At 37.3% G+C, this 13,082-nt stretch overlaps 1 protein-coding gene across 5 annotated transcripts in view; it reads left to right on the plus strand.

The window, feature by feature from the left end:
• Window positions 1–13,082, plus strand: part of LOC122815212 (voltage-dependent L-type calcium channel subunit alpha-1C-like) — a 2,602,552-nt gene that overhangs the window by 1,192,111 nt on the left and 1,397,359 nt on the right. For all 5 annotated transcript variants that reach the window (XM_044087523.1, XM_044087521.1, XM_044087522.1 and 2 more), the window contains 2 exons: window positions 1,686–1,738; window positions 2,338–2,484. In XM_044087523.1, coding sequence (XP_043943458.1) covers window positions 1,686–1,738; window positions 2,338–2,484 — 200 coding nt within the window. The remainder of the gene's footprint in view (window positions 1–1,685; window positions 1,739–2,337; window positions 2,485–13,082) is intronic.

Consider the following 13,082-nt stretch of genomic DNA (forward strand, 5'->3'; position numbering starts at 1 on the left):
ATGGACTAAAACTAAATGCCAAAAAATGTATTAGTCTCCTTTAGCAATGATAATGACCACTGTAGCTATCACATTGACAACACAACAAACTGTCCTTCAGTCACCGTGTATCCACAAAAGTCCCATTTCACTACACAGCATATTAGTAAGGGTATGGCATCTAGGTCTAGGGATGTGATAATTCTACTATATTTGGCACTTATTAAGTCAATCATTGAATATCGTGCTCCCTTCAGTATGTGCCTCTCCAAAGAATTACACACAACTTGAACAGTCAAGGGCCTAAACAAAAAAAAACTACACTGACTGTCTCAAAGCTTTATCCCTCTTTTCAGTATCATATAGGCTTTTAAGGGACAATATCTACCTCACACCCTGCACATCTGCACGTCAGCCCAGAGGTGGAATAAACACCTGCTCAAGAGGTCTTATTCTCTTTTGCAACATAAGAGAACATGTTGGGGGGATGGGTCTGTATCACAGAGAATACCACTTCTTTGAATTGTCTTCCCCATCCACGTAAAGAATGAATGGATAGGAAACTGCAGTTTCAGCCCTGGTTTAGCACCCTTGCCCCTTAAGGATAGGGGTAACATGTAAATATTATGTCTTGCTCTGGTTTAGTCATACTTAAATTACAAAAGCTAAAAACTTCATGGGAAATGCAGGGATAGTCTCAAAATTCTCACAGATCAGTAGCTTCTTACGTACCTATGAGGAAGTTGAATATCTAAAATAAGGGTTCCCCTTTAGAATCTTGAATTGCTGAAAGCTCTAAATTCATAAGCTCGAGTCCAGAATCTCGAGTTTTCAGCAACTCGAAATTCTAAAGCAGATATAGAAGACATTCAAAAATGTCTTTACAATGTTTTTGCAGGGGGGCAAGCCCCTGCACTACACCCTACTTAAATATACCAACTCCGAGATCGCACTACAACGGGAATGAGGGAAATCTCCTGTTCCGTGCTGTATACAGAAGCGCACAACGGGAGAATTTCCATTCCTCTGCTATAGTGCGGTCATGGAGCTGGTATATTTAAGCAGGGAAAGTGCAGGGGGACTCGGCCCCCTGCATGCATGTAAGTAAACTTCCTTTTTTTTTTTGCTCGTCTCCCCTTCACAATTTCGAGTTACTGAAATTCGAGATTCTGGGCTCGGGATTATGATTTTCGAGCTTTCAGTAACTCGAGCTTGTGAAGGGGAACCAAAATAAGGTATAGTAGCACACTCAGCATGAATAGGTATACAGCATATGAGGAAAAATGAAGATAAAGTGTAGGTAAAATGGTTTTCTATCTCTATTGATAAGATGAATCTATCTGTACAGTAATAGGAACGATTTACACAGTATGACCATATACATTTGTAGATATGAGTGTCAGAGGTCTGTACTGTATGTAAAGAAGGATACTCTACTAAGGCGTTATATGCAGTGTATCATTCTGTGTATATTAATATTACTGGAATAAGAAGAATATGATATCACAATGAATGTTTGAGACAACTGCAAATGCAAACTAACTAAAGAAAGAAAACTGATATTTTAATTCGTAGTAGATTTAGATTATGTAAAGTGCTTTATATTTTATGTTTTGTATTGTAAAGTTTTCAAGATCAATAAAGGTTTTTTTTTTAAATAAGAAATCTAATAAAGAAATAAACTACCTCTACATTCCCTCTTTCAGGGCAAGCTGTATAAATGCACAGATGAGTCCAAGCAAACAGAAGTAGAATGCAAGTAAGTGAACAATAAGTTCTTATTATGAGTCTGGTCTTCTAGCACAGCAATACCAATGTGATGTGTAATACTAATGACTCGGCTGTAAGGATATCTCTGGACAGTGTGAGAGACAGCTTGGGGATATTTACAAACACTTGTTTAAATATCCTTCACCTCATGGATGTGTGGAGCACAGCACCAAGTAATCTTTTGTCCCTAAACTAGATTTCATATGAAGATTATTCAGAGCTATGGGATGAAAATAGGGGTGGGCATGGTGAGGGTATAATACTTGTGCACATCTTTGTGCTTGTTCACTGCCCTTTTAATGAAGCTGAATAATTTTATGTACAGTGAATTAAAATGTTGTATTCCAACAGCACTTGCTTAGAAATACAGTAATTTTCTGAAATAGATAATATCCTGGAAACATTTTTGTTTAGTGGGATCTTTATTCACAATCAATTGCAAAATAAATAAATACAGTTCAGCATAACCCTGCAGTTACTCACTAGTTAGAAACTTGTCCTGGTTGATGTTTGAATTACAAAAGGAAATGTACTGTGCAGTTAATAATATTCATGTAAGTGGTTATTTTATTCCTTTGTCATCCACAGGGGAACTTTTATTTCTTACAAAGATGGTGATGTCAACCAACCAATGAAATCAACACGCAAGTGGGAGAATAGTGATTTCCATTTTGACAACGTCTTGAATGCCATGATGGCTTTATTTACTGTCTCCACTTTTGAGGGATGGCCAGGGTAAGGAAAGTTGTTAACTTTGTGCTGTTTATTATACATAGAACAATAAAAAGCAGTGGTAATGCTGTATCAAAATGCATGTTCTGGTTTTCACTGGACTGTCCGCTTCTTTCTGTTTCATGATTTTGTATGATGCTCACACTGTCTACATAAGTTACTAGAACAGCAAAATTGTTTAACCTGACTCTTATGGGGTAATGGAATGGAGCTCTGATTGCAACCCAGACAACCTACTTCATTTAGCATCTTGTAAGTAAAGTCCTTGGTTACCACCACGCTCCAATGGGTAGAACTCCTAAAACAATCTTTAATATAAATGAATAAAATAATTTTTAAATATGTTCTTAAAAATCAGGTAGAGAGCTGCTAAAAGAGTTTGATAAGCGCTTTCAGCTAAAATGCCTTCATCAGATCTGATGAGGGTATTTTAGCCGAAAGCGCTTATTAGAACTGTTTTAGCAGCTCTCAACCTGATGTTTAAGAATATATTTAAGAATTATTTTATTCATTTATATTAAAGTTTGTTTTAGCAGTTCTACCTATTAGACCGTGGTGGTAACCAAGGACTTTACTTACTCTTTACATTTTTCCATTTGGTTACCTTTAGCAGTTTTGAGTGTTTTCTTTTATCATTTAGCATCTTGGGCGCTTGAGGAGCCAGGCAGGGGAGTGGGGGCTTGTGTCAGCTATCACATCCTTGAGGGGGGAGTAGGGTAGGTATTCTGCCTTCTTTCTGCCTGGGCACACCTCCATAGTTGGTGGATAGTAGGATCATGGGACTGTACTATTTGTGGGGGGGGGGGGTTCAGGGCTTTGACTAAGTTGTGCTCACAGGATTCAATACTTATACTGCAAGCACATTGCATGCCTTCCCCTTAGATGGTATACGCATGTACAGAACTAAAAATGTGGGTAAAGTATGACAAAAAATCCATGATAGATGCCTGGGTGACAGCCTTGCATTCGTCTTTTGCCTCATGGGAATGAGTGGGATGTAGACAGCTCCCTCTCGTGGGAATGAATAGACTGTTTTTGTTGTGAGATGCTTATGGTTGGCAGGTAGTGGAAACCAAAAAATGTAAAGTTAAAGCACAAAAATCATTTAATAAGAATTCTTCACCTGTCAGAAAACTTCACAGTTTATGTGATAATTCTGTTACTAGTTTTGATCCGGTTACTACTGGTAATGGATGATCTATGTACCCGTCTATTTATTTATTTATTTTTTGCTTCCTGTGAAGAAGCATTTGTTCACAGTTTCTGCTTCAAACTCATATCATGTGTTAGTGCTTCAGAATTTCATTTTTGGGGGAAAGAACACCATTTCTTTGTTCTATTGTATCTAACATTTAAGTATGTGAAAAGTATGTGTTTCCCTCTTCCACATGACTTGTATGCTTTTCAGTGTATCTAGCAATGTCATTAGACCTTACTTCCTGGAGGATTTGCTGCAGACATTATACTGTTACATTTTTATGTATAAGTATTATTGTTATTTATACTTTTGAACCAGAAAGACCCAATAGGCAGTGATACCCAGTCTCATCTATAACCTGGAAACTTTGGGATGTTAAATTATTTGGTTAGATTCAAAAAGGTATGTTAAGTCAGGGTTATGAGAATTAACTTCTAGTTTGATGGATACAGCTTTTTCAGCTCTTCTGCTAACCTTCAAATCATATCAGTTGATACCTTATTGTACAGTCTTTCAACTTTATGTCATTCTAGAACTGTGGCCTCTAGAATGAAATACATTACAAAGAAATCAAATTGTAAACTAATTTGTACAGTTGTGCCCTGCATCTCTTCTGTTGTTGATGCTCCTCTCTGTGCTGTTTTGCATTCTATTGATTTATATTTACTTGCAACTTTGATGTCAGGTTTGGGGTTATCAGGATCTTCTACTCATCCAGGTGCTCCAGTTTCATCCCATGATCCAAAAGACATGCAATAGGTGCATTGGACACTCTACATTCACCATAGGTTTGAGCATGCACATGAGTTTGTGGTGTGGAAGAACAACCGTGGCAGGGCTAGTCACTCAGAGGTGTAAACCTTGGCTATAGATGATTGTCACTGTTGCAGTGACACCCGAATCCCATGTGCAAACAATGGGGAAAAAGGGGTTGTGGATGGATGGAGGATCCCTGCTTTCAAAATATATCTTGTAGTGATGCTTCTGTGCCAGAGCTGCTTGGTTTTATTCTGTCAGATTTAAATTTTGATTGCTGCACTCCACATTTCTTCAAGTATATTTTGATCAGTTTTAATGTTTCTGTCCCTTTAAAATGCCTCCCAATTCAAGACAGTATCTTCTGTTGAAAGCCACAATTTATGTTCAGTGAATTTTCTGTGCCTTTTTCAAGTTCACAAACTGATTTAGTCTTCAAATTGTTCTCTGAATTAATTAGCACGCCACCACATAAGCAAACCATGACCAATTACCACTGTATATGGAACAGGTTCTAAACAATTCTCATGTACTCCAGGGATTCACTTAGGACTGTAACCAAAGTCTGCAGATAGACTTCATCTCCTGGTCCAGAATTTTTTATTTTGCTGTTTTGTCAGTTTTTTTTTTAAAAAATTTGTTTGCCAGCCTACTGTTTAATAGGTTCATGGATAATTACTAGACTGTTGATTCATGAAAATCTTTCTTTGGATGTTTGCTGACACTTCTGATAGAAGTAAATCAGATGTGCACCTCTGCATTTGTGACATAAGCATTTCAGCTGGTAATAAACTAGCTACTATTTAAGGATTATGTCTTATGTAAACAAAACCACCGTAGTTTTGTTTCATATTTTCACTTTTTTTCATTCTTTCCTTCAATATCTGTACATCCATGAAATAGTGCAGTAGTTACTTGGTGAACTGCAGACTTCTCATTGTTGGTACTTGACTCATTATCAAGCACTAGCTAGTATTTCCGGTTTATCAGCTGTACTAAATTTTTGCCTTAGTTTTTCACTTGTTGCACAGGAAGTAACGGAGTATACACATCCATCCATTATGAATGAGCATTCATCATTTCTAAAAACATTTGCAAGAACTAACCAGCATTTTCATGAAAAAAGTGGAACAAACTGTTTAGGATTCAAGACATGTAGAGATTATTCATCTGAACCTGAGATGCTAGGACATAGTCTGCTATAAACTATAAACACTGTGGTATACTGTCACAGAGAAAGTAGAAACATGCTGCAAAAAAATCTCTCAAAAAATGTACTGCAGTAAAATTCCCAGAGGAAGAAATTGCAGAGTTAACAATCCCCCATAAAGGGGGAAAATATATAAGTTAAATATGCATAGAAATGTAATAGCCATATTGTGCACTTTCCCTCATCTGGTGCTATTAGTAGGCAAAAAGTGGAAACTCCCTTTTTAGTAAGGCAGTCTGCCACTTGCTTTTTGTAGTTGATTACAAGATACTGTGAATTCTCTGCATTTGAATGAGTTATTTTATTTCACTGATTTCCAAGTAAAGCCTTTTGGGGTGACAAAGTTTGCCGAATTAATTGTCCTAAATGAAGGATAATTATATGGGAAACAGACTGAAGGGTGGCATACCTTGGATCACCAGGTGTAAGTTCAAAATAGAGTGTAGTTAAAAAAGATGCATTACCACGACTGTCTGACATGGTAAGTGTTTCTCCTGCAAGGTACTGTTTACAACTGTCTTAATTCTTTTCAACTATCAGCAAAACAGTGTGAATGTCCCTTGTTCTCTTATCAAAACAATCAACTGTCACCATTGAGTGCTACCATCAGATAGGCTTCCATGTGAAAAATCAATGAAGGCAAGTAGCTTCATCCTTCCCTAGGGGTGGAATTTTTTGAACTACTTTTACAGAATGGATTTTCTGAAAAGTCTTATTATTTCATAAATAGTCTGTACAGTGGCATGGTCTGTGTTGGATGACAAACATGACGTAGCAGAATTTACCCTGTTTTCTTGCTGCACTGCCCTAGATGGTTCCATGACACTAGAAAGGTTTTTTATGGGGCTCTCTTGGTGTACCAACACTCTAGAGTCAGTAGTAGCTAAGTCCTGTCCTATATATCAAAAATGGTCATTTTTTTCGTGGCCAACTTGGAGGTAGCTTTTAAATAGGGAATAACTGAAGTAACAAAGATCAGCCAAACCAATACAAAATAATCCTGATGGTCAAAAGGTGATGAAGAGATTCTGAATTACATGTTGGGGAATCTTTTGAAAGTTCTTCTGACCATCTAACCACAATAAGTGCTTGGGTATTATTCCATTTGGGCTTCCTTTTGAAGGTGCACACCATACTTATAGAGATGCATTTTTGACTGACATTAACAACTTCTTTGAAGGTTGTCATTATCATTCCAGCTGTATATCTTATCCTGTGTTTCTGTCCCAAATTATATGCCCTCATACCTTTTCCATATGGGAGTCAGAGAGTTGTGTCTAACATGAATATCTTATACACGTGAATGTCAGCAGGCCCTTTTATGCCAGCAACATCAGCTGGATGCAAATAATTCAACTTCTACCCACCTCTGTGGCATAGAAGGATGATAAGGGTTTGACTATTTGCCTCTTTCTGGGGTGGGGGTTGACTGAAGGGATGGTAATATTATGTAGGCAGAACTATTGCTGAGGCTGGAGCAGAAACCAGTGTTTCAGGATGGTTGCCAGATCTGGTATGGTCCTGCTCTGGGGCATGGACAGAGTCACTGTCATAGATCAGTTAGAGGTGGACCTACAGTTATGATGTCAGCATGGAGGCAATAGGAAGCATAACAATAAGTTGCAAACGCTGTCTTTGCAAGCAAATATTGCAACTGCTTGGACCCACATTTTCCTCACTTCATGTTCAAATCGCTGTCAACCCATGGTGGGGGTTAAACTGGTTTATGCTGCTAAAAAGGGATGTGGAAATGAGGTGTCATTGTAATGCGCGGTGATGCCATACTGTGTAGCAAAAGATGAACCAGAACTTCCAAAATAGTAGCCAAGGAAAAAATAAATTTATACTAATTCTTATGTCTTATTTTTCTTTGTCCACAAATTTTGTGGTTTGACCTTCCTTGAAACAGAGGCTATTGCCTGTTTGTAACACATGCGGCTGCTTCACTACATCAGTACCAAATCCTTCCTTATTCACTTTGGAATTCCCCATGTTATCCTCAGTTCCATTTTCTGGGTTCTTTGGCATCATTTCTGATAAGTCTTGTACCTCATATTTGCTATTTGTTTTTAAACACCTTTATTAAATTAGCATTTAAGACACAGGCATACAAACATTATTAAACAAGCCATATTAACATTTTTCAGTTACATTCATTATACATTACACATATGTTTTTTTCTTTACAGCTCTCATTTAGTCCATTACATAAAATGCCCACTTCCTGCCTTTTCTTAAACATCACTCCTCCTTTTTGAACATTATTTTGCATGCATTGTACTCATTAATTCCATTTATTTCTATGCAAGTTCTTATTTCCCTTTTCTAAGGATCCCATTTCCAGTTCTTTTTTTTTCTCTTGCACAATATTCAATACTTCAGAGACAGCTGGTGTAGATTTTGATTTCCACATTCTAGTAATTGCTTTAAAAAAAATATTTGTTCTATTTTAATATCAAAGAACAAAGTAAAATAAAACAACTATTTACATACATTCACAGCTGTATAATATATCATTGTAATACAAATTAACAACAATTAATATTTTTCAAGCAAATCTTTAAGTTTTAGCCATGACTTGTTCTCATCCTAATCGTATGCAGCTCTCTGCTACATACTATGTTTGCATATTAAGAAATTTAGTACAATAGGGAGCAGTTTTACTCTTCCAGTTCTTGGTTATTATTTTCCTAACTATTGTTAGTATAGACCAAAGAAGAGGCACTTGAGTCCTTGGAATTATTTCAGGGATCGGAACATTAAATAAAATCAGTGACATGGAAATCTATTTGACCACAATGCTTGAATAAAAGTATTAATTTCATTCCAAAAAAGGGGAGATGACCTCACATTCATATACCATATGTACCCAGTCAGCTGTTACCTCAAAATTGCATTTCCAGCAGTTGATTCTGCTTGATTTATACATAATTGTAACCTTGTTAGGTGCAATAAATGCTCAGTGAAAGAATTTCATGATGAAATTTGTCCAATATAAAGAGGATGTCGTTATTTCTATTGACTTTCAGATGTTTTTTTTTTAATCTTCATCAGTAAAATTTCCGTCATTAATTTTTTGTGGAATAATTCCAAAAAGTATTATCTAAGTGAAGTCTAATCTTAAAAATGTTATAAATCTGTGATAAGTAAGGCTTATTTGCCATTGCTTTATTATTAATATTAATTAGGAAGTCCAATATTTGTGAGAAAGATTTATTATCCAAGTTAAATATCTTATTTATTTTTGAGTTTACAAAATATCTACATATTTGTAGTATTAACCAATTATTAGAATTGTGATTGTATCATGACATCAGGTTTTCAACGGTTTGTATTTTGGTTCCATTTAAAAATTGATGCCAGTAAATTAAATTATTTTGTTCTTTTAGATCTATCATTCTAGTGAAATTGTGAATTTCTAAGCCTTCATTTGTATATGCTGTTGGAAAAACTTAAAAGATTGGGTATTTAATACAATAATTAGAATATATGAACTTCTGGAAAGAAGAAAGAATATTATTTATATAAGGAATTTGATTACAAAACAAAATGTTTCCATTTAAACAATCATCTTTTAATAGTCAGACAAAACTGTTAGGAACTCTTGCTTATGACAGGTAGTAATATTTATTTATTTATTTTACATTTGTTAACCGGGAAATTCTGATTGGACCAGGTCCATTTTCAACGGAGGCCCGGGGAGAAAAGCTCCGGCATCAACTTATACAAATACAGTACATCCAGCATACTACACAAAACAGGTTACATCATGTATGCTGAGCATAGTGATATAACAAGAAATTAATAAAACACTCCAGGTAAAACAAGATATAGAACATAGGTAAAAGACAGTGTCAGTTACAGTACATCCAGCATACTACACAAAACAGGTTTCATCATGTATGCTGAGCATAGTAATATAACAAGAAATTAATAAAACACTCCAGGTAAAAGAAGATATAGAACATAGGTAAAAAGACAATGTCGGTTATATACTGGTAAGAGAAGAAAATATATCAAGTAAGATTCTACAGTTAAATGTTTATTTTAGATAATGTTACCTTATGTATTAGTTTCCATTTAGATTCATATGACAAAATTATCCACAGTGTAATGATTTTTTTACAATTGAATATCATGGAATGCTATTCTACCATTATCCCAACCTTTTGTGTGCAAGTAAAAGAAATTCTTAGTTTATTAGGATGCCAAAGAAACTTAAGTAGAATGTTTTTTAATCTTTTTAACTTTTTGGTGGAGACAGTTTTAATGATTGTATGACAAATAATATTTTAGGAAAATTACGTGCGGCGGTAGCATTGTCGCCTCACAGTAAGACGTTGTCCTGTTCGATTCTCAGCTAGAGCATCTTCTGTGTGGAGACGTGTGATTGGGCGTACCTTCGTTGAAGGTTGTGCGTCAGGGCCGGCAACTCGGCACGTAAAAAATCTACTGCCAATCATTAGCAGACCAGAGTTCAGCTGTGGCGACCCCTAACCGGGAAAAGCCGAAAGACACAACAACAACAACAACCATCTTAATTAACATTAAACATTCTTCCATAGTAAAGAAATATTTATTCCAGCTTGTGATTCGACCTGTTGAAGATTCACTTGTATCATTTCCTACTATTAGACATAATGATAATGCCAATATATTTAATTTGAGAGTTATTGAAATTGAAATCAGAGCATTTTTATATGAATTTTTTAATTTCTTATTGATTAATAATATGCTCATTTTATTATGATCAAATTTAAAGTTTTAAATAGTTTCAAATTGCCTCATAGAACAAATTATAATGTTCTATTGATTTTTCTGTAATATCATCCACAAAGAGTTGAATCTTTAGTCCCAAATCATCTTTTGTTTTGATGTCATACATATTTTTTGTTTGACGTAATAAAGCTAGCAAAAGGTTCTGTTACTAGTGCAAAAATAGTGGAGATAGTGGGCGACCTTTTTTAGTACCTTTTTGTAGTCCAAAGGAATTAGAAAGACAGGAACCTATTTTGACATAAGCGCAGTAATCAATCTAAAATTTTGAAATTAATGCTGTTAATTCATCTGAGAAGTTGTATTCTTTAAGTGCTTTAAATAAATAAGGCCAATTGACTGTGTCAAAAGCTTTGTCTAAATCAAGATTAACGATAGAAAGTTCTGTTTTATTTTTATTATAAGTTCATAGGTGTGTACTAGGCTAATGGCCCCGGAGCCTTTACAAGTCTAGCCCATAGAAGTGCCCTGGCATCGTGCCGCCTGACGTTAGTTCCCAGTGCCTCTATCAAGTAGAGCCACTGCAGTGATCCCCGGGGTGAACTTTCTATTTCCCATCCACTCATCAAGATTTCTGTTGAAGAGGGCCAGTGAGATGCTCTGCTTGACATGTATAGGAAGTCTATTCCAGATCATGGGCAGTCTCTGGGTTATGAATCTGTCCCTCCAGGAGGTTCTGTTGATTGTGGTAATGAGGTTGAGGTCTCTGGAGCATGTGGTGCGGAGGGATTGGGATTTCTTTAGATGTAGCATGTCTAACACAGCTAGGTCAGACATGGCTTTATAAGTCAAGCAGAGATTGCCTCTTAGTAGATGATATGAGACAGAGAATAGCTGGAGTTTTTTGAGTCTGTCCATGTAGGACATATGTTTAAGGCCTAAGATCCTCTTCATGAGGTACTTTTGTGGACTTTCCGGTTGTTGCATGTGTCTAGTGAGGTACATGCCAAATAGGGCAATGTGAAGCTGTTCAATCTCACCGTTCATTCTTCACTGATGGGTTCGGAACCGAACCATCGGCTCCGACACAGCCGTTAGCAAAGCTCAAGGTTTACCAGTAGCTTGAGACCAAGCCCCTTATCCCATGATGCACTGCTGGAATTACCTCAGATCTAGTTTGCCGCGGCATGGATCTCAGTGGTTCCAGTTCGCTCAAGCCTTTTTAGATCTAAAATTCACTTTTCACAAGTTATTTCTTACCCTTTTTTTTTTCTAATTCTAGTTTAGAGTGTGTTTTATATATATATATATATATATATATATATATATTAGCTCCTGTAGTTGTTCTATTGACTTATTTCCCTTGGTGCTTTATAGTTCAGTATAGTTGTAGTGGCCTCGTGTTGGGCCTAGTTAGGTAGAGTGTGTGTCTTTCTATTACTATACTTATTACATTGATAGATAGATAGTGTGCAGTTTTATATATATTTACATAGTGGGCCCTTTTTTCTCTGCGCCATTGTTTAGAGTGCATTTTTGCTATTTCTATAGTTACTGCATTTATAGCATAGATAAATAGTGTGCAGTTATATACATATTTACATAGCGTTGGCCCTTTTTTTCTTCAGGCCATTGTTTAGAGTGTGTTTATATTTAGGCATGTTAACATTAGCCTAAGTGTAGTTGGGACATAACTTTTAGGCTGTATTTACGCTGTGTGGTTTGTTTCTTCAGTTTAGCCTAAAGTTTCTTGAGATGTCTGAGGAAAAAGACAAGCACCCAAAGTCTGAATTTAAGAAATGTCCAGACTGCAGGCAAAATATGTCTCTTACTGATGGGCATGTTCAGTGCGTTTATTGTCTAGTTGAGGTGCATTTGCAGGAGTCCTGCAGTATTTGTCATTCCTTTTCTTCAAGGGTTCTTTTAGAGAGGAAAAGGAAGCTTGTGGATCAAGGTTTGCTGAAGCATCCTTTTGCTGAAGCTTTGACTGAACAGGATGGGGCCAGCAAGTCCTCTAAATCCTCAGCAGACTCCAAGGCATCTAAAGACTCGAAAAAGTCTAAGAAAGTAGAGGATTCTGGGACTTTGGCTCCACAGCCCTCGGAGCTGAGTGTCTCTTCATTTCAGAGCCAGCCCACAGTTCTGGAGCCAGTCTCTGAGAGACCTGTATTTCCACTCCTTCAATCTGCACCTTCGGTGCACTCCTCTAGGTCTTCTGTCAGCCTCTCGGATTTGGATATGGACCGATTGGTGCAGAAGCTGTTACGTGCACCAGGCCTTGCTAAATCGTTGTCGGCTCCATCCCGAGCGTCGGAGCTGAAGACCACCACCCTGAATTTGACTGCTCCTCCTCCGAGCCGTACCTGATCTTCGGAGCCAGAGGGGGCCGACCTGCTGATCGTGGAGCCTTTGTAGCCGAGACCTGCACTGGTGTCATCGGTTCCATCTACTCTGACGTCCTTGTCACCGACCGGGGACTCTAGGGGCTGACACTCTCCTGTCGGGTCCGGGGAGGATAGTCACACCAACTTGTCAGTGCCGACTCTGCCTCTCAGGGCCTCGGCTCGGATGAGCTCGGCTCCTACCTCTGGCTCAGAGCCCATGGCCTCAGTGCAGGAGGGACTAGCGGTTCTTTCAGATCCATCGGCTACTTCTCATCACAGCCATGATGCTTTTGAAGCCATGAGAGAGTCTTGTCCCTAAAGACATCCTCGACACCAG

This window comes from Protopterus annectens, chromosome 11.part0, assembly GCF_019279795.1.
Source record: "Protopterus annectens isolate FY-2018-M chromosome 11.part0, PAN1.0, whole genome shotgun sequence".
Lineage (NCBI taxonomy): Eukaryota > Metazoa > Chordata > Ceratodontiformes > Protopteridae > Protopterus > Protopterus annectens.